At 43.4% G+C, this 19,196-nt stretch overlaps 1 protein-coding gene across 3 annotated transcripts in view; it reads left to right on the top strand.

Moving 5' to 3' along the window:
- Positions 1-19,196, top strand: part of LUZP2 (leucine zipper protein 2) — a 917,784-nt gene that overhangs the window by 430,737 nt on the left and 467,851 nt on the right. Inside the window, exon 1 of one of the 3 annotated variants that reach the window (XM_068259737.1) lies at positions 13,296-13,366. The exons of the other annotated variants lie outside the window; for them this stretch is intronic. Within the exon in view, the coding sequence (XP_068115838.1) occupies positions 13,362-13,366 (5 nt within the window). The 5' untranslated portion in view covers positions 13,296-13,361. Of the gene's footprint in view, positions 1-13,295; positions 13,367-19,196 lie in introns of those variants that run through there. 3 annotated transcript variants of the gene reach the window in all.

The following is a 19,196-nucleotide window of genomic DNA, read 5'->3' as shown; positions in this document are numbered from 1 at the left end:
CCCCAGTTAAAGTGAGATCTCATCAGTGAAATGCAGAGAACTGGGTAAGTAACCTCTCATTTATGCTCTGCTGGGGACTCTGTATAGGGAAGGAAGGGTGGAAGCACTTGGGGAGGGGAGTGAGCCACCTTTCCATCATCAGGCGCCTGTAGGCATGTGCCTACAGTGCCTTATGGTAAATCCATCCATGATTGTATATCTGAGTACCGAATAAGCACCCTGCTCCCTTTGAAACCATTAGCTAATGCTTGGCTACCTGAAGGTCGATTGATAATGCCCAAACAAAACACCCTGTAAATACCTAATTTAAAACCATTCTATTGCAGCCAAGTTACCTACTTCCGAGTATACTTCCTCCTTGCATGAACAGGTTAAATAACTGTGATTCATTTTTAAAATATTACTTGGCAAAATGGTTTAGCTCATTCTGCATCATCCCAGACCTCCTACCAGCTATTGACAGACAGCAAAATTATTCATAGAATGCAACGCTTCTTCAATTTTTAATTGTGGTGCATCTGCACTAGTCTTCATTTCTTTTTCTAATTTTAGTATACGCTCTGCCCTAGCACGGTTGTTACTCACTATATTCCCCTATTAAATGAGATACCTGGCATCAGCACCTTTTTAAATAATTTAGGGACTGGGTATTACATACTGTCATTGACTGTTATTTCCAGTTATTATTAACTGTAATGACTGCAGGAGAACAGTGCCTATTGCAGGCTGGCTCAGCTGACATCCCAGTAAGCCTGTAATAGTTTTTGACAAATGCAAAATATCGTTTTCTGTGGCTGAAAGCGGATGCCAATAAAAAGTTTACAGCAATCTCAGAAAAAAAAAATTAAATTGCAATTCAAACGTTGAAAAGACATGTCTGGGGAATGTGATCTTTAGTTGCAAGCAATCCTGTCAAAATTAGATGTTGAAGACATTTAGAGGCTTAATTTAGCTGGACAGTTTTGCAGTGGTAGCAGCTGTGCCATGTATAAAACAATTCAGAAGCAATATCCACGTTGTGACATCAGATGGCATCTGAATTTATACAGCGCCCAGATCAATAGATTCAGCGCGGAGACTAAACAAGTGCCGCTACTATGTTCCGGTTGACCTCCACCAATTGGCACGCTGCCATGCTCTGTTGCTTTTCACCTTCATTAATATAAATTCATGCCACGGTCCTAGGCTATTACAAAGTGACATTTTGTATCTTACAGCTTGTCCGGCTAATTTTTTTTTTTTTTCCCTCTTCACTGGTCATAAATTTCAGCTTCTCTGCAGAAAGTTCTGCAAGGAGGACAATTACTGCCATGTCACTTTCATTGCTGTGCAACTAGCCCAAGATGCTAATTCTATTTTTTCTCTGGAGTATTACCGGTATATGCTTATGAAATTACGTTTTACAGTTTGCTAGAGAAATCCTGTCAAAGACACAAAGGGTACATTTTTTTTTTTTAACTGGCTGATTTAAACGATGCCTGTCTAGATGACACCTATCCTAAATTGTCCAGTTAGCCACTCAAAAACCCTGGGAAAGGAACTTTAATAGTGTAATGGTTAAGGGCTCTGCCTCTGACACAGGAGACCAGGGTTCGAATCTCGGCTCTGCCTGTTCAGTAAGCCAGCACCTATTCAGTAGGAGACCTTAGGCAAGGTTCCCTAACACTGCTACTGCCTATAGAGCGCGTCCTAGTGGCTGCAGCTCTGGCGCTTTGAGTCCGCCAGGAGAAAAGCGCTATATAAATGTTCTGTGTTTGTTTGTTTGATTAGTAAAATTATTTTTTATTTATCTTTTTACAATTTTCATTTATGAATGATTTAGTCAGTGTTTGCCCTTTGTAAAATCTTCCCTTACCGTTTTTTTTTAAATCTGAGTTCTAAAGCCAGTAGAAAATATACCTGGTCTCCCAGAATGCTCTGGAAGAAGAATTCCTCATAGCTAAATAGCCAAGGCTAAACCTCACTAGAAAGGTGGGGCTAAATACAATATACAGCAATATATACAAATAGGAAGTGTGCCTGATGCTGAACTCAGGAAAATTATAATAAAAGTGGCATTTCTGAGTATTTCACTGCAGTGCCTTTTTAGTAGAGGCACCAGGTAATGCCGATAGGTAGCATATTAGTAATGTTAAGTTACTGATATTCTACTACTGGCTTTGTGTAGTTTCTTCAAGGTTTTGACACAGTTTCCTATAGATCTCCTATCCCTAAACCAAGCCTTTTTACTTCATAATTCTTAACCCTAACCTGTCCCCTCTTGGCCCCCTTTGCAACCCCAAACACTACCATGATTTACTTCCTGAGTCCTGACGCCTAACCCTTCTCTAAACCCCTTGCTGAACACCTAACCCTAATTTCCTCACTGTGATATCAACTCTATCCTCACCCTAGCCTCTCCCCTAACGCTAACTATCATAAGACCTTTGAGAGCATGAATTCTCCATCCTACCACCATCAAGTTAGGAAAAAGTTCATTCCTCCATATCCGTTTGATATAATTACTGTAAGCTGTTATATAGACTGTCATTTTCCTGTATATTCTCGATTTGGTAGCATCTTTAAAGTATAACCCCTGTTCACACTTCCTGTGCAAAGTGTTACTCACTTGGCCTTTCCTGTACTCCTGCATGTACTACTAACCTGGAGACCACAAGTCAAATGAAGATGCTCAGCTGCTGATCGCTGATGTGATATCATCATCACAGCCAACAGAGGTTATAGAGATACAAAGGAAAGCCTGAAAAGAGCACTGTAAACATACAGTAAATTAGAGTATGGCACTTCAGCCTGGAAAACATGCCAGGAGATATCTCTGCCTGTGTGATGACCTTTGTCTGCCTTATTTCAGACCTTATAACTCTTTACTGTGCTTGTTAAACTAGCTGCTGAGTTTTCCATTTTTAGAAGTACAATATCTCATATGTATACAATGTAAGAAGGCACTAACCATTTTGAATCCCTTGGTTTAGTCCACCGAGATTCTGAACATTTGATTAACTTACCGGTCAAATGAGTAAGGCAATGATATTTTGAATATGTAGCAGAGTTTGTCTTGTTCCAACTAGTAATACTCTTCAATTAAACCGTACACTTTAGCTATAAAATAACCATAAGCAAACATTGGAGCTCCATAAATATTTTTATACTGCAATGTTAGGTTTCCATTTTAGTTTGCAGACAGCCAAGTTTCCAAATATGTTAATAAGAGCAAAAATTACTTTGCAGCCATAATGATACTCTGGATCACAGACTGCCCAAAACTCTCACTGTGTTGTTTAAATAATCAGGGTCATATTTACCAGAGGGGAATAAAGGGCATGTGCCCCAAGGCCTCCTGGGAAGGGGATGGTGCTGTTTTCTTTAGGAAATTGGTTGAATGGATTGATCGGGAATGGCAGAAAGTCTCGTTCCCAAGGGGTTCAATCTGCTGCGTGACGGTATCACGACCAACAGACTCTCGGCCGATGTCCCGTCCCCCCCAACTGCATGTGTCCCCATCATGCTCATGTGCAGTGTTGAAGACTCGCCTATTGGCTGGAGCGCCTCCTGGCCTCCTCCTGTGTCTGGCATCACCATGAGTTCCTGTTCCCTGTGACACTAATACACTTGGGGGCAACCCAGCAGGGGGCAACCCGGCAGGCGGCAACCCAGCAGGTGGCAGCGCTAAGATGATTTTTGATAGATTTTTTTTCCCCCGAAATCTTTTGGAAATTTGTTGTGCAGTGTGTGTGTGTGTGGGGGGGGGGGGGGGGGCAAAATACCCCTCTCTGATCAGATTCCATCAGAGAGTGAACTATTTAATTGAACTGAATTGGGGTGCAATTTTTTACGTTTAAAAGACAATTAACATCCCTAATTCACTAATTTGGATCATGCTTTTTAAAACTTCTTCTTGAACGCCAAATAAAACAGCTGATCCGAGAATTGCTGCCAAGTTAAAGCAGTGTACTAAAAACAATTTCTACTTTACAATAAGATTTTACTGTATTAACTAATTTGTGGACTTCTTGATTACTTGTGAAATAATTGGCTGCTAGCTATATAAAAAGGGAGATGTGCAGGTGCAGACAATTTAGTTTAACATATTTAAATAAGTTAAATTGTACTTGTGATTTCTGTCGATCAAGATGGCAGCTATGAAATGGTGCAGATGTGCAAATTGTCCTGACTTCTTGGTTCAAGTTGATTGGATAATTCGAACATTTTATAGCTCGTTTAAAAAGGATGTGCTCTGTGATAATATGATTGAAATATTTAGATTCCTAGTTAATCCGCAGGTCAATTTAAGGTCAATTTTAACCCGTGCAAATTGTTATAGTGAAACTTTAGGAAAGCCAAAAAGAAAATCATACTAGACAGTTCACATTTCTGGTGCCTGAAGTGGATCTAAAATACAGAAACTAAGCATGCTTGCATGTAACTATTTATTTAATTCCCTCCTAAAATGCTTTAAATTAAAATATCAGTTTTGATGTAATGTGGTGTCAAAAATCTCCCCCGTCTGAAAAGGACGTTTTACATTCATCAGGAAGATGACGAACCCCTTCTGTCCCTGCCCCAGCAGTGATGTGGTGCCCCCCCCCCCCCCCCACACACACACACACACCTTCCCCATTAAGGAAAATGATCAGGGAACCACATGACTGCCTGGGTAGGAATAGGAGGAGCAGCATTGGAGTTGCCTCCTTTTCAGACAAGTAGGAGGTGATTTTAAACACTGCAATTATTAAAAATAGTAATACCTACATTTTTAATGCTAAGGTGCTTTAGTTGGGTATTCGTAGAACTACCTATGGGCATACTTAAATACATAAGTCCAGTTATATGTTTCACCCTAAAGTGTGCCAAAAACTAAATAGGACCTCCCGAATCATACGGGAGAAATGCACCTTACAAAATTTCCGTTGTTGTTGTAGAATGTCCAGGTACAGGGTGTTTTTTTTAGTATAGTGTGTTCCTCTAAATCAAGGGTTTCAAACTCAATAACATAAGGGGACAAAATCTAAAACCTACTCGAAGATGTGGGCCATATTGTTTACTAAGATTTAACATTTATCAAACAGCCTCAAACTAAATGGCGTAACTTAAGCGAACTTGGGAGTAGAGATGGCTCGAACCTCAGATTTTGGATTCGCGGACTGCAGCCGTGAACTTCCGCAAAAATCTGCGAACCAATAAACTCTGGCAAACCAATAAACTCTGGCAAACCGCAGTAGACTTCAATGGGCAGGCGAACTTTAAAACTACAAACACTGTTTCAGGGCACAAAAGTGATGGAAAAGATGTTTCAAGGGGTCGAATACCTGGAGGGAGGGGGGGGGGGGGGTCTTGGCAGACCGGGATACTAAGAGCCCCTGGGGTACATGCCAAAAGTCCCTGGGAAAATTACGGATTTCACACAGGGCAGGGTTATATTTATTTATTGTATTTATAAAGCGCCAACATATTATGCAGCAGATGAAGTTTATTGGAAGAGCAGAGTGAGCGGCTAGGTGTTTACCTCTGAGTAAGATTGGAAATGTAGGTTGGACAGGTTTTGTGGACAGATTTGTAGGTCAGACACAGTATCTTGAATCTGATTATGGACTGGATAGGAAGCCAGTGGAGGGATTCAAGGAGAGGAGCTGCCGTGGTGGAGCGATGGGAGGAGTGGATAATTCTGTCTGCCGCATTGATGGACTGCAGTGAGGCTATTCAGTTCATAAGGAGACCAGACAGAAGGGCATTGCAGTAGTCAAGGTGGGAAATTATGAGGGCATGGATGAGGAGTTTGGTGGTGGCAGAGGTCAGGAAAGGGTGAATCTTACAGATGTTACGAAGGTGGAAGTTGCAGGACTTTGTGAGGTATTGGATGTGGGAAGTGAAGGAGAGTGCGGAGTCCAGGGTGACATCCAGACAGCGAGCTTGAGAGGTAGGGCGAATGGTAGTGTGGTTAACAGTGACATGCACATCTGGGAGGATCAGGGATGGCTGGGGTGGGAAGATCATAAATTCTGTTTTGTCTAGATTTAGTTTCAGGAACCTAGCGGACATCCAGGAGGAGATGGCTGATAGGCAGGAGGAGACCTTGTCCATGGTAGTGGTGGATATGTCAGGGGTGTGGAGGTAGATCTGGGTGTCATCTGCATACAGATGATAGTTAACTTATGGAGGAGATAACCTTGCCAATGGAGGATGTGTATAGGGAGAGCAGTAGGGGGCCAAGGACCAAGCCTTGGGGGACTCCCACCAAGAGGTGGTTGGGGGTGGACGAGGACTCATTGAAGGAGGTCGTGAAGGAGCGGTTGGAGAGGTAGGATGAAAGCCAGGTCAGGGCGTGATCGTGAATGCCCTCTGACTGGAGGCAGAGGTATAACTAAGAGCCCCTGGGCCCCCCTGCAGAAATTCTGAGCGGGCTCAGCCCCACCCCCCCTGGGGCCCACTCGTGGCCGTTTTGGGGGGCTGGAGGGGTCGCAGCATGAGGGGAAAGCTATGGCCACACTCGGCGAGGAGGGAAACATACCTTCCATGCGTCTGGATGCTTCTTGCTCTAGTGACTGACGCAACTTCCTGTTTTATACAAAAAGTCGCGTCAGTCACTAGAGCGAGAAATGTTCGTGCTGGAATGCATGGAAGGTATGTTTGCCTGCCGCTGCCCGCCGCTCCGCTGCACTTATGTAACTATTGAAACTGGAGGGAAGTGCAGAGGGGAAAGCCCAAGGTGAGGGAAGGGAGGGGGGGGGGGGCTCCCCCCCCTTCCCTGCCGAGTGTGGCCATAGCTTTCCTTTCATGCTGCGACCCCTCCAGTCCCCCAAAATGGCCACGAGCGGGCCCAGGGGGGGGGTGTTCCCCCGCAGCGCATGGGCTGCATCCCCTATTGTTACACCCATGACTGGAGGAGTAGGGGATGATCTACTGTGTCAAAAGCTGCTGAAAGGTCGAGGAGGAGGAGAATGGAGTATTTACATTCAGCTTTAGGTAAGGCAAGGTCATTTTGTTGAGAACAGTTTCGGTTGAGTGGGCAGGCCGAAATCCAGATTGCAGTGGGTCTAGCAGTGAGTTGGCATTGAGGTACTGGGTCAGGCGTTTGTGAACCAGACGCTCAAGGAGTTTTGAGGCAAAGGGGAGGAGGGGAGATAGGGCGTTATTTGGAGGGTAGCAAGGGGTCAAGGGAGGGTTTCTTGAGCAGGGGTTGTACAGTGGCCTGCTTGAAGTCTGAGGGGAAGGTGCCTGTGGATAGAGAGAGGTTAAACAGGGTAGTTATAATCCCTAAAGGGCAGAAATTGCATTCCTAAATTGGAGGCATAAAGTGCTTGAAAACATCTTGCGTGTTTATACAGGGATCAGGTAGTGTAAGTAGTGTACTGCTTCACACTGACAGACCAAACTCACAGTTTAACATACTGCTGCGAACAGCCAGGGCTATATCTATTTGCAGCGTCACCCAAAAAGGCAGCTATGTTTTAGTAAGTTAAATCACAAATTCAGTGAAAAGATATGCAATGGTAATACAGAGCGTGCTGGGCCTGACACAGTAGTCGGCAACTAAGCCCAGCTGCGACAGGGCTGTATTTATGCATTGTCTGTGGTCACACACATAAAAAAAAAAAATACATGAGAAGAATATTGGCTCTCAAAAGAGCTTTTTTTGGGGTGCTTTCAGCAACAAAATTCATTGAGGAGCAAGCTAACAGCCTAACTAACACTTTTCCTAGCTCCAAATGTCTCTCCCTGCTCTCACTACAGCAGCATCAGCAGAGTGAGAACATGGCTGACGCTGCAGCGTTTATATAGGGGCTTCCAGGAGGGAGTGCAGCCTGATTGGCTGCCATGTGTCTACCATGCTGACTTTGATGTAGAGGGTCAAAATTTAGCCCAATGTCGAGGTATAGGAGGTGGGTCGAACGCGCTATGTGTCCGCTATCCACCGCGGGTTAGAGCAATGCAGTGGAGCGGTTTAACTGTCCCAGTGCTGCTTTGGCAGAAAAGGATCAAGATGAAATGTGGCTCAAGGCAAGATCCCAGCCCTCACTTCTCACATAGTCTTTGGGTTTACACCACACACAAGGGAGTTTGGTTTCAAAGAGGGTGCCCCGTGTTCATTTTGCTGAGGGGTCATGTGGGTTGTTGCTGCACCTTGGCTCATACTGACAATGTTTCAGCCAGAAACACTGTCACCATCGTGCTCCTCTGGATGGGAAGGCTGTGTGCTGTCGTTCTTTTACTGCTTACAGTGATGCATATTTGAAGCTCTGGAGGGGCACATAAAAAGGCCAAGAAGGGCCGCCTTGTGTTTGACTCCTGTGCTTTAATTCATGTTTGAAACTCAAGTTTTCTCCTAGGAGATGCCTTTTCATCTTATCTACAGTATAACTTTTCGATATCTAACAATTGTTAAAGTACTAAAAAGCCAGTAAAATATCAAACATTAATAAATATTATATGAATTAGCTCTACCTATGGTTGAGGTGAAAGAATTAACGTTCGATAAAAAAAAACTTAGTGAATTAACTCCAATATCACAATTGTTAACTGCTAGCATTGATTGGGTAGGCATCAGGCCACAGTGCCCACACCTTTGTATCCAGGCATCCTGGAGAAGATTTAAGTTTTGTTGTCCTTTAGAGGCACAAAGAGATAAACGTTCTTACTCATTTCTGCCAATGATGCCATCAGCTTCCTTCACAGCCTGTACATCCAACAGTCTGTACATCCCCCAACTTTTTTTTAGATAACAAAGGACATCTTTAAGAGACACCCCAACCACACCATCAATCGCACTCTACCACACACATCATAAAGAATTCATAAGCAAAATATATAGTTTCAAAATTCAACCCATACTGGTCCCTTTTATCACTAGTGTTTCTCTATAGTAGCATTTTAAAGTAGGAGATATGCAAATTTAAAAGATAAGAATACAATTTAGAATCAGTTTAACAAATTTTCCAGAAAGACAAAAAATCTTAGATCTGTACATCCCTTCTGAAAGAGGAACAATTGAGCGTGAAAGAGTGACTGTAATGATCCGCTCAGCTGTCTGCACAGGCAGACAGCTGTTTGACCATTCCTTAAGTCTGAGGGCTGCAGGTCTCTGGAAAAGAGACCTGTCTTTACTTTGCAAGTTTCAGACTTGCTCTGCTACTGAGGAACTTGCATACACTTGGCATGCAAATTGCCTAGCTGCCTCCTTTGAAGGCTTGCAGTATAAATACCATGTTCTCCCAGGATGCTTTGCTGGTCATGATGGTGTGTTACTGCTAAAACACTCCTGGAGTGTCAGCCTTGCTATTGTTTGCTAAAGATTATCTTAGAGTAGCTCCCTGGGACTGCACTAGGCATTCCTTCTAGTGCAGTCAGGTTGCATTACTTGTATTGCCTTGTTCTGTTTCTCTGCCTCGATTGTCTTGTCGCCTGCGGCGGTCGACAGGAAATCGTTTTGTCTGTCTGGGAGTGTAGGCCAGAGCTGCGGTGGCTGCTCCATCTGTCTGGATTGCATTTGCCCTAGTGGTAGCGGCAGTGCTTCCTTCTGTATTCTGCCTTAGGGGTGCTAAGCAGAGCAGCGGTTGCTACTGGTAGCCCCATCTGTTTGTCTGTCTGGATCGCATCCGCTCTAGCGGTAGCAGTGGTGGTTCCTTCTATATTCTGCCTTAGGGGTGCTAGCCAGAGCAGCGGTTGCTATTGGTAGCCCCATCTGTCTGTCTGTCTTGTCTGGTACGAATGATTGCTGTAGGCTCGGTGAGGTATCCATTTAGCAAGCGTTCGCGTTCTCTATTTCACGTTTGTGTACTTTGGTTAGTTAGGGTGGCACGCTTATCACTGGGCGCCTAACTTGCGGTGATCGTGCTTAAACGCGTTCTCTGTTGCGAATGAGTGCGGTGGTCGCGTTTAGCTAGCGTTTATTTTCCTTGATGTTCTTATTGTTGTTGCTTGCTGTGCCTTTTGCTACTCTCTAGCTCTGTCCTGCTCAGTCTTGTGTCTGTTGGCAATCGCCAGTCTGGCGATTGCATTCATACTTTGTTTCTGCTGATGCGTTTTCACCCTCGCTGGGTGGCGACTAGATTGGTGGACACACATTCATTCTGTCCCTGTGCTATTTCTTTATACTTGTGCTCGGTCTAGTTCAGTCTTGTGTCACTATTGGCAATCGCTACACTTGCGATTGCGTTCCCACTTCATTTCCGTTGTTGTGCGTTCCCCGTCGCTGGGTGGCGACTAGACTGGTGGAAATACATACATTCCTTCTCTGTGCTTATTCAGTCTTGTGTCTCTGTTAGCAATCGCCATCTCTTGCGATTGCTTTCCCACTTGGTCTTCACTGTTGTGTGCTCACCGTCGCTGGATGGCGACTAGATTGGTGGACACACATACATCCTTTCTCTGTGCTCTCTCTCTTTAAGGGCTATCTTGCCCTGCATTGCTTCCCCTAGTACAATTCCTATCTGGCATCTGTGGCAGTACAGAGGGGTTGTTCCTCTGTTCTCCACAGCTCCATCTGCCGGCAGGAATTCCCCTCTACAGGTGCATAGCACCATTGCTGGGTTCTCTCCGATTATACGTTTGTGGAGGATTTCCGTAGTGTCAGTGCGCATTCTGTGCACTGACCATGGAAATAATTACACAATCGTTACAGTGACTAAGTGGTTTGGTCCCCAAAGTGGAAATGTCCCACCACAAAGAGGTAATTAGGAGCTATGTCTATGTCACATAACACAAATCCCCGGGAGGATTAGGGAAGGTTGTGGAGACTGAACACACCTCACAGAAAAAAGGACAACACTGCAAGGAGGGGCATAAGTGGGGGTATATTTTTGTATTGTATACGGTTTCCACATGATGGTTATCAGATGACACTGGTTTTGTGAATTGCACAGCTTCCAGTTTGGGATTATTTATTATTTATCCTTTGTTTTTCCCAATTAATATAAATAGAAGGTGACTGTAAGTACAGCGCATTATTGGAAACCTACATCTCAGTAACTGATTAAGAAACTGGGTTTCTTGTATAGAAACAGATAATTACCCCTATTGTCTGCCATCATTTAATAAGTGACATATTGTTGATACACTCATATATACCAGAGCAGACCAAGTCATTAGTTATATGCCATCATTAATTAGTTATTATAAGGCTTTGCATATGGGTGGATTATCTGTATAATTATGGAACTTTCATATTCCTTTTAATGACTGATTCTTTTTAAAGTCTTGTTTATTCTAGTATTAGCATAGTGCAGCCCATAATGTCTTTTCTAGTATTTATGTACGACGTTGGTAACACAATATAACAGCGGCACATGAAGTGGGGAATATAGTGGTGCTGATGCCTTATGAAGAGGCTGAAGGGGGACATATTAAATAGAGCATTGATCTTCCCTGGCAAACGCTGCTGGGAGTAGGGCACTGTGATTATTTTAAAGAGACACTGAAGCAAAAAAAAATATATGATATAATGAATTGGTTGTGTACTATGAATAATTACTAGAAGATTAGCAGCAAAGAAAATATTCTCATATTTTTATTTTCAGGTATATAGTGTTTTTTCCAACATTGCATCATTCTCTAATATGTGCAGATTACACAGCACTCAGCATTCAAAATGATTCTTTCAGAGCAGTCTGTGAACTAATGACCTCTCCTCTGGCAGAGAAAAAGTAAATAGTTAACTAACAGTTGAGATAATAAAAGTCAGAAAACAGCCCTCTCCACGACTTTGAAAGTCGTAGAGTTTAATGGCTTTTTTGCATAGAGATAACAACTGGAGTTTCTTAACTCTTCCTGTACTGGAAATAATTAGACTGATGTATCTGATCTTAATGTTTTATTTCTTAGCTGTACTACACATACAAATCATAATATCATAATTTTTTTTTTCGCTTCAGTGTCTCTTAAGAGCGTTGAATGAAAGCTGCATTCACTTGAATGGAGTAATAGAAGGCATACATGAAATAGAGGCACAGGGAAAATATTGGCGCCAGGTGAAGCGGATAGAAGTCTTAAAGCTAATGGGAATCGGGTTTGTTAAAAAAAAAAGTCAGATACTCACCTAAGGAGAGGGAAGGGTCGGTCCTAATGAGCCATCCCTCTCCTCTCCCGGTGGCCCCGGTACTGCGCTGGCTCCTCCGTTCTCGTCCCACGCCGAGGGGACTTTGGAAGTCTTCGGGAGCCGAGTCCTCCCGAAGACAGGCGGCGCAAATGCGAACGCATCATAGAGGGCGCTGCGCGCATGCGCAGTGTAGAGCGGCCCGTCTTCGGGAGCACTCGGGCTCCCGAAGCATCTCCGAAGCCTCCCTTCGGCCGGGAGACAGCCGGGAGACAGCGGTATTTGACCGAATCGGTCGAATACAGCTACAGGGGTGCCAGGACAGCAGCGGGCACCGGGAGAGGAGAGGGGGTGCTCTATGGGACCCAGAGGGCCAGTTCCCATTAGCTTTAACAATAAATACCTTTGCAAATTGGGTGCAAAATAAAAAAATATTTCCAGTGGTAATGACTATAGTGAAAGGTTACAGAATATTTTACTATAACTAAACCTAACCCTACTCTCGGAACTCTCTCCCTCCGATGCCTAACCTTAAACCTCTCTTCCTGATGCCTAACCCTAAAATCCACCTTCCTGATGTCTAACCTTAAAACCCCCCTTAGTAAGTACAAAAATTGCTTTTACGATAAATTTGAAAAATGATAAATTTAAAAAGGTTACATTTCAAAATAATCCTCAACTATTAAACATTTCAGCTGGACAGGCCTGGCACTCAGCCCGATAGCTGATATTTGCTTTAGCGTCTATAGGGCACCCACATTGACCAGTAGCCGCAAGCGCCCAAATTTCTTGCTTCCACCTGATCATCACTCATGACTGTTAGTTCCCTGTTATTTTACAAGTGGTAATAAGCAGCTCACTGACTTTCATTGATGCCATTTACTACTACATTCTAAAGTAGTAATCCAGGGCAAAAGTGAAAAACAATGTTGAAAAGTGCTGTTTGCATCAGACACTCTGCTACGAACATAGTGGTGAACACCACAGAAAACAGTCCATGTGGCGATAGTTCTGACTGCCACTTTATGAATGTGTCCTTCATCACGAAAGTGGAATTCAATAAAAGAAAAATGGAGACTGCCAAAAATTTAAGCTTGTCACGATTTTTTTTTTTAATCTCTTTTCTAGTCAACGCCACTTAATGCCGAAGTACTGTTGAATCATTCCTGAAGAAATGATTGCATGTTTCTGGTAAACAGACTATTTTGTCATCTTTATTAATAGGGCATTAAAAGTTGATATTACAAAAATATTTGGATGAAGTGAATAGGGATGAAACATGGATTGTCAGGAACTGAACCGGGATGAAACATGGATTGTCAGGAACTGAACCGGGATGAGGTGGGTACAAGAGTATCAGTTGAAAAGAGCGCCAGAGCCATCTGTGTAAAAAGAGTGCCACCAGATCTTTCCATGTTATTTGCTATGATTAGCGGCTATAAGTGGTGAAAGATCACTTGTTGTTTTTATTACAGGTACAGTATATCATTGCAATGTTTGTGGCTACAATACAGGACCTTCTACACTATAAGCCCTTAATTTTGCAGCTACAACAATCTCATTGAGTACCGTTTATATTTTTTACATAAAATACGGTTAAAATAATCACGTCAAATTCTGGTTATATCTTTAATTGCAGCTACAATGATCTCACTGAATACCATTTATATCCTTGATCATAATTGTGTCTACAACGATTTCCCCAAATGCCGGTTATATCCTTCAAAATTGCGGCTACAACGATTGTATTTCATTCTGCGGTTTGAATTATGCATCACTGTGGGTGGGGGGGGGGGGGGTAAGTTTAGGTGCTGAGGAGGGGGTTTAAGGTTAGCACCACCATGGGAGGTTAAAGGAAACCTAAACTGAGAAGGAGATGGATTTTTCCTCTTAAAATAATGCCAGTTGCTTGACATCCTGCTGATCCTGTGTCAATGCTTTTAGCCACAGCCCCTCAACAAGCATGCAGATCAGGTGCTCTGACTGATGTCAGACTGGATTAGCTGCATGCTTGTTTCAGGTGTGCGATTCCGCCACTACTGCAGTTAGAGATCAGCAGGATTGCCAGGTACCTGGTATTGTTTATAAGGAAACGTCCATATGCCTGTCAGTTTAGGTTCCCTTTAAGGTTAGGCAGTACCATGGATGGGGGGGCTAGGTTAGGCACCAGGGAGGTTTAAGGGGTTAGGGTTGTATTCTAATAATGGATGAAATGGAATTGCCCTGATTGGCTACAGGAAGGCACTTTTTTATAAACTAAATCACTTTTATCTGCTACATCTAGGAACCATAATCGAAATTCACATTTATCTGCTACATCTGGTGCCATTTTATAAACAACATCACGTTTATTTTTTCCAGGCGCCTTTTTTACATATACACGTGGGCACAACCTGGAGACAGTAAATCATTGAATGGGAAAATAATTTGTATGACAGTGAACTGAACAAGGGCAGGGCGAGGGCAGTAGAGATTTGAATGAGGTTAGTACAGGGATGGTAGAGAATTGAATTGTAATGGGATTGGGATGATACAGAACTGTGGGACTGTAAAGGATTAAATGAGTAAGTAGTTGTTAGAGAAGTGAATGGTGATGGAGTGAGACAGTGGATAATAGGATGTGGGTGGGAATGATACATAATGGAATGGGGACAGGGTTGGGACAATAATGATTAAATGGAATGGGAATGTGATTGGGGTGATAAAAGCAGGAATGAAGAACTGAATAAGGATGGGATGTGAATAGTAGTAAACAGAATGGGAATGAAGTAGGTGGTAAAGAAGTGGAAGGGAATAGTAAACATCTGAATGTGAACAGGGTGGGGAGGGACATTAATGAATTGATTGTGAATGGGATGTGATATTACAGAATTGAATGGGATGGGGATGACAATATTGAACAGTAAATGGGATGGGGATGACAATATTGAACAGTAATGGGATGGGACATTACAGAATGGAATGGGGAAGGTGATGGTGAAGGACTAAACAGGAATGGAATTGGACAGTGAATGGACGAGGATGGTGTAGAGCTGAACATCATGGGGATGGTAAAAAATTATTTGGGGGCAAACCCCAAAAAATGATTAATATAGGGTGGGGTACAGATTTAAATATAGGGTGGGGTACAGATTTAAATATAGGGTGGGGTACAGATTTAAAGGGAACCTGAAGTAAGAGTGATATGGTGGCTGCCATATGTATTCCCTTTTAAACAATACTAGTTGCCTGGCAGTCCTGTTGATCCTCTGCCTCAGATGTTTCTGACAGAAAAAAATAGCTGCAAGCTTGTCTCAGGTGTTTGATTCATATGCTACTGCAGCCAATTAGATCAGCAGGATAGCCAGGCAACTGGTATTGTTTGAAATAAAATGAATATGGCAGCCTCCATATCTCTTTTGCTTCCCTTTAAGTTCAATGGAGATGGGTGAGCAAAGAGACATCTCTAACGCCTCTTACAGATCAGCTTCTTCTGTTGCTCTGTAGGAGTGCTGAAACCTCTTAGTCAAAGGTGTCTAGCTGAAGCTGCATTATTTGTCTTTGTATATTCTATGACCTAGATGAAACAGAACCTTAATGTGTTTCTAACTTATTACAGTTACACTTAGTAACCCTATTACAAGCATTACTTCTCACATTTTTGAATCCTCTGATCTGAATTTTTATTTTTCTGCGTCTTAAGCCATGTTAAGGACAGGTTTGCATTAAATATCTTCCAAGTTCTGTATTATAAAACTTAAAAGAGAATTTTTTATTCTGAAAATGAACAGCTACTTTAAACATTTATTAAAAGCTCAGGCATCTATGCTTTGCTTCTTATAAAATGTGGGTGTTTGTAAATCAGTACCGCGTTAATAATAATTGCATACTAACATATGAAAGGGCATAGCTTAGCAGGGATATATATAAGTCCGCCGAAGTGATTAATAGAATATTATTAAACGCATAACTGACTGTCAACAGTGCTATAGACAGTCTCAGCCCAAATGATTGTGCCATGAACCATCACGGAACAAAACACCAAGCATTCCCGCTAATATATTCAGCCTCATGCCTTGTTTATTTACTGTTTCCAGAATGTCATATTTGCATAATTTTTAAATTTCCCACTGAAAAAAAAAAATCAAGTCATCCTTGTGTTTGTTCCTTTTATTTTGGAAGAATTAACTTGGCTGGAACAAATTACTCGCAAAGGACAAAAATGGTTATTTATTAACATTGTGGTAGAAAATCAAATAAATGCTATTATTTAGTTTTGCGCATAAAATGTGCCAAATGGGGATTTTCTACAGCAAAGCAATTTCTGTTCTCTCAGTAAATCTGGGCAACAGCACAAGAAGGGTTGTTGTAATGTTAAAGAATTGGTGTAAATTAGTGCATTTCTGGCGTGCGCAATCTGGTGAAACCAGGGCTCATTTCACAATTCTGTGTGTACTGTGCAATTTTACATTTGGCACACTTACAGATTATTTTACTGGCATCACTTCTTTGCTGTTTTTTTTTTTTTTTTTTTTTTTTTCATGTGGTCTTTGATTCTTGACAAACTGCAAGTCCTTTTTTTGTATGAAAAATTATATGCGATTTTGGAGTCAACTAGATACGATTTCAGGTAAATTAACTTAATTAGTATGAATGAAAAAGTCACAATCCAATAATTTCGATAAAAAACCTGCACAAAAATTGCAAAACACAGTTTTGTGCACATGAACAAAAAAATCACAGGAAATTGCATGCAGAATTTCCATGGAGAAGTGAGATAGAAATGGAGTACATTGATGATACTGTATAAGAACTATTTCAAATGTACATATTTAACCACTTGAGGACCACGGTGTTAAACCCCCCTAGTGACTAGGACAGTGATGGCTAACCTTGGCACTCCAGCTGTGACAAAACTACAAATCTTATTATGCCTCTGCCTCCCAACAATTATGCTTAGAGCTGTCAGAGTATTGCAATGCCTCACGGGACTTGTAGTTCCACTGCTGGAGTGCCAAGGTTGGCCATCACTGGACTAGGCAATTTTTTACTAAATGGGCCACTGAAGCTTTAAGGCCTAGCTGCAGGGCCGCACAACTCAGCACACATGCGATTCCCCCCCCCCCCTTTTCTCCCAACCAACAGAGCTCTCTGTTGTTGGAGTATGACCGCTCCCCCAATGTTTTTTTTTTTTATATTTTTAATAATTTATTTTACCTCCCTCCCACCCTCCCTCCGTCAGCCTATCACAATGGATCACTCCTGTGTCCCCCAGGGGAACAGCCGCGTCACATGGCTGTCCCCAGCATAGCGCTTCCTTAGATCGCAGTGCTACACATAGTTATTACACCGTGGTTTCGCCATCTAAAAGTCTCAGAGCAGCAAGTGCCGCTGGGAGACTGAAGGCGGAGTGGAGCTCCGTCATCAGAGTGGAGATGCATGTGCGCTCTCCTGCAAGCCCCATAGGAAGCCACTCAAGCCAATTGGCGTGGAGTCGTTCTGGGGCTGCTGCGCATTCACACCAATTGGCGTGGAGCGGTCGGCAGGTAGTTAAAGCACACTTAATCTGCCCAAACAATCTATTGTTTTTCCTTGACTACTTATTGTCCTTATAGTTATCCTACTAGCTTTCGTTCCAAAGTAATGTGTAAAAATGACAACTTCCAGCACTGTGAACTTCACATAGGTGGTGCATTGCAGTGTGACGAGCCACATTACAAAGCGGCCATTATGCTGCAAGTAATGTGAATGTGGCCTAAAGAAGAAACCTCAACCTAAAGAAGAACTTAAGTATAAAAAATCCCCTCTAAAAATATTGGGGTGCCTATACATTACATAACATTGGGGGTCAATTGACCTTCTTCTAATTCTAATAATGACACGCATCCGGAGCCATACGAAGTATGGTGCAGCACAACAAATGGCTGTAAGGAGAGGACATCGAGCATATCAGCACACCGTTTTAACCACTTGAGGACCCACCCTTTACCCCCCCTTAAGGACCAGCATTGAAGTATGTGATCTGTGCTGGGTGGGCTCTACAGCCCCCAGCACAGATCAGGGTGCAGGCAGAGAGATCAGATCACCCCCTTTTTTCCCCACTAGGGGGATGATGTGCTGGGGGGGTCCGATCTCTCCTGCCTGTGTGTGGCTGGCGGGGGGGGCACCTCAAAGCCCCCCTCCGCGGCGACATTCACCCCCCTCCCTCTCCTACCTGTCCCCCCGGTGATCGGGGCTGCACAGGACGCTATCCGTCCTGTGCAGCCTGTGACAGGACGTCCCCTGTCACATGGCGGCGATCCCCGGCCGCTGATTGGCCGGGGATTGCCGATCTGCCTTACGGCGCTGCTATGCAGCAGCGCCGTACAATGTAAACAAAGCGGATTATTTCCGCTTGTGTTTACATTTAGCCTGCGAGCCGCCATCGGCGGCCCGCAGGCTATTCACGGAGCCCCCCGCCGTGATTTGACAGGAAGCAGCCGCTCGCGCGAGCGGCTGCTTCCTGATTAATCAGCCTGCAGCTGGTGACGCAGTACTGCGTCGCTGGTCCTGCAGCTGCCACTTTGCCGACGCACGGTATAAGCGTGCGGTCGGCAAGTGGTTAAAGCAGCACACTCTTTAGTGAGCCATCAATTTCCACAATAGTAAAACCGACAATTGTTTTGGGGCTGCACAGGGTCCCCCTTTATCAAGGGGACTGTGATAAAGGAGGATACTGTGCGGCCCCCGAAACAATTGTCGGTGTTACTATTGTGGAATCTGATGGCTCAATAAAGAGTGTACTGCTTTAAAACGGTGAGCTAATCTGCTCGATTGCTGTTTATGGAGGTGACTGTGCCTATACCGCGATATAAAGCACCTGGACTTCCTCTGCAGGAGTGCCCATCTGCCGCCAATTGTATGCATGTAAGGAGAGGACGGCGCCACCTGGTTACACTCTGCTGTGCGCTGCTTTGCATAAATGAAATTAAAGAGCGAGGCCAGGCCTGAGGACCAACAGGTCACATGACCAGTGTTTTGGGTATCACATTTTAGGTTTATTACAGGGTGCCTGAAATGATGTGTGGTAGGATGTACTAAACTTGAACAAATAGTACCAATCCTACTTAGAACTTGCCTGTGTTCACTTTTTTTGAAGTTCTTTTACCTTGTCAGGGTTAATAAACCTTAGTGTTGTATCTGTGCAGTCAGA

Source organism: Hyperolius riggenbachi, chromosome 11 (genome assembly GCF_040937935.1).
Source record: "Hyperolius riggenbachi isolate aHypRig1 chromosome 11, aHypRig1.pri, whole genome shotgun sequence".
Taxonomy (NCBI): Eukaryota; Metazoa; Chordata; class Amphibia; order Anura; family Hyperoliidae; genus Hyperolius; species Hyperolius riggenbachi.
Note: the sequence above shows the minus strand (reverse complement) of the source record. Positions and strands in the feature narration are given on the sequence as shown.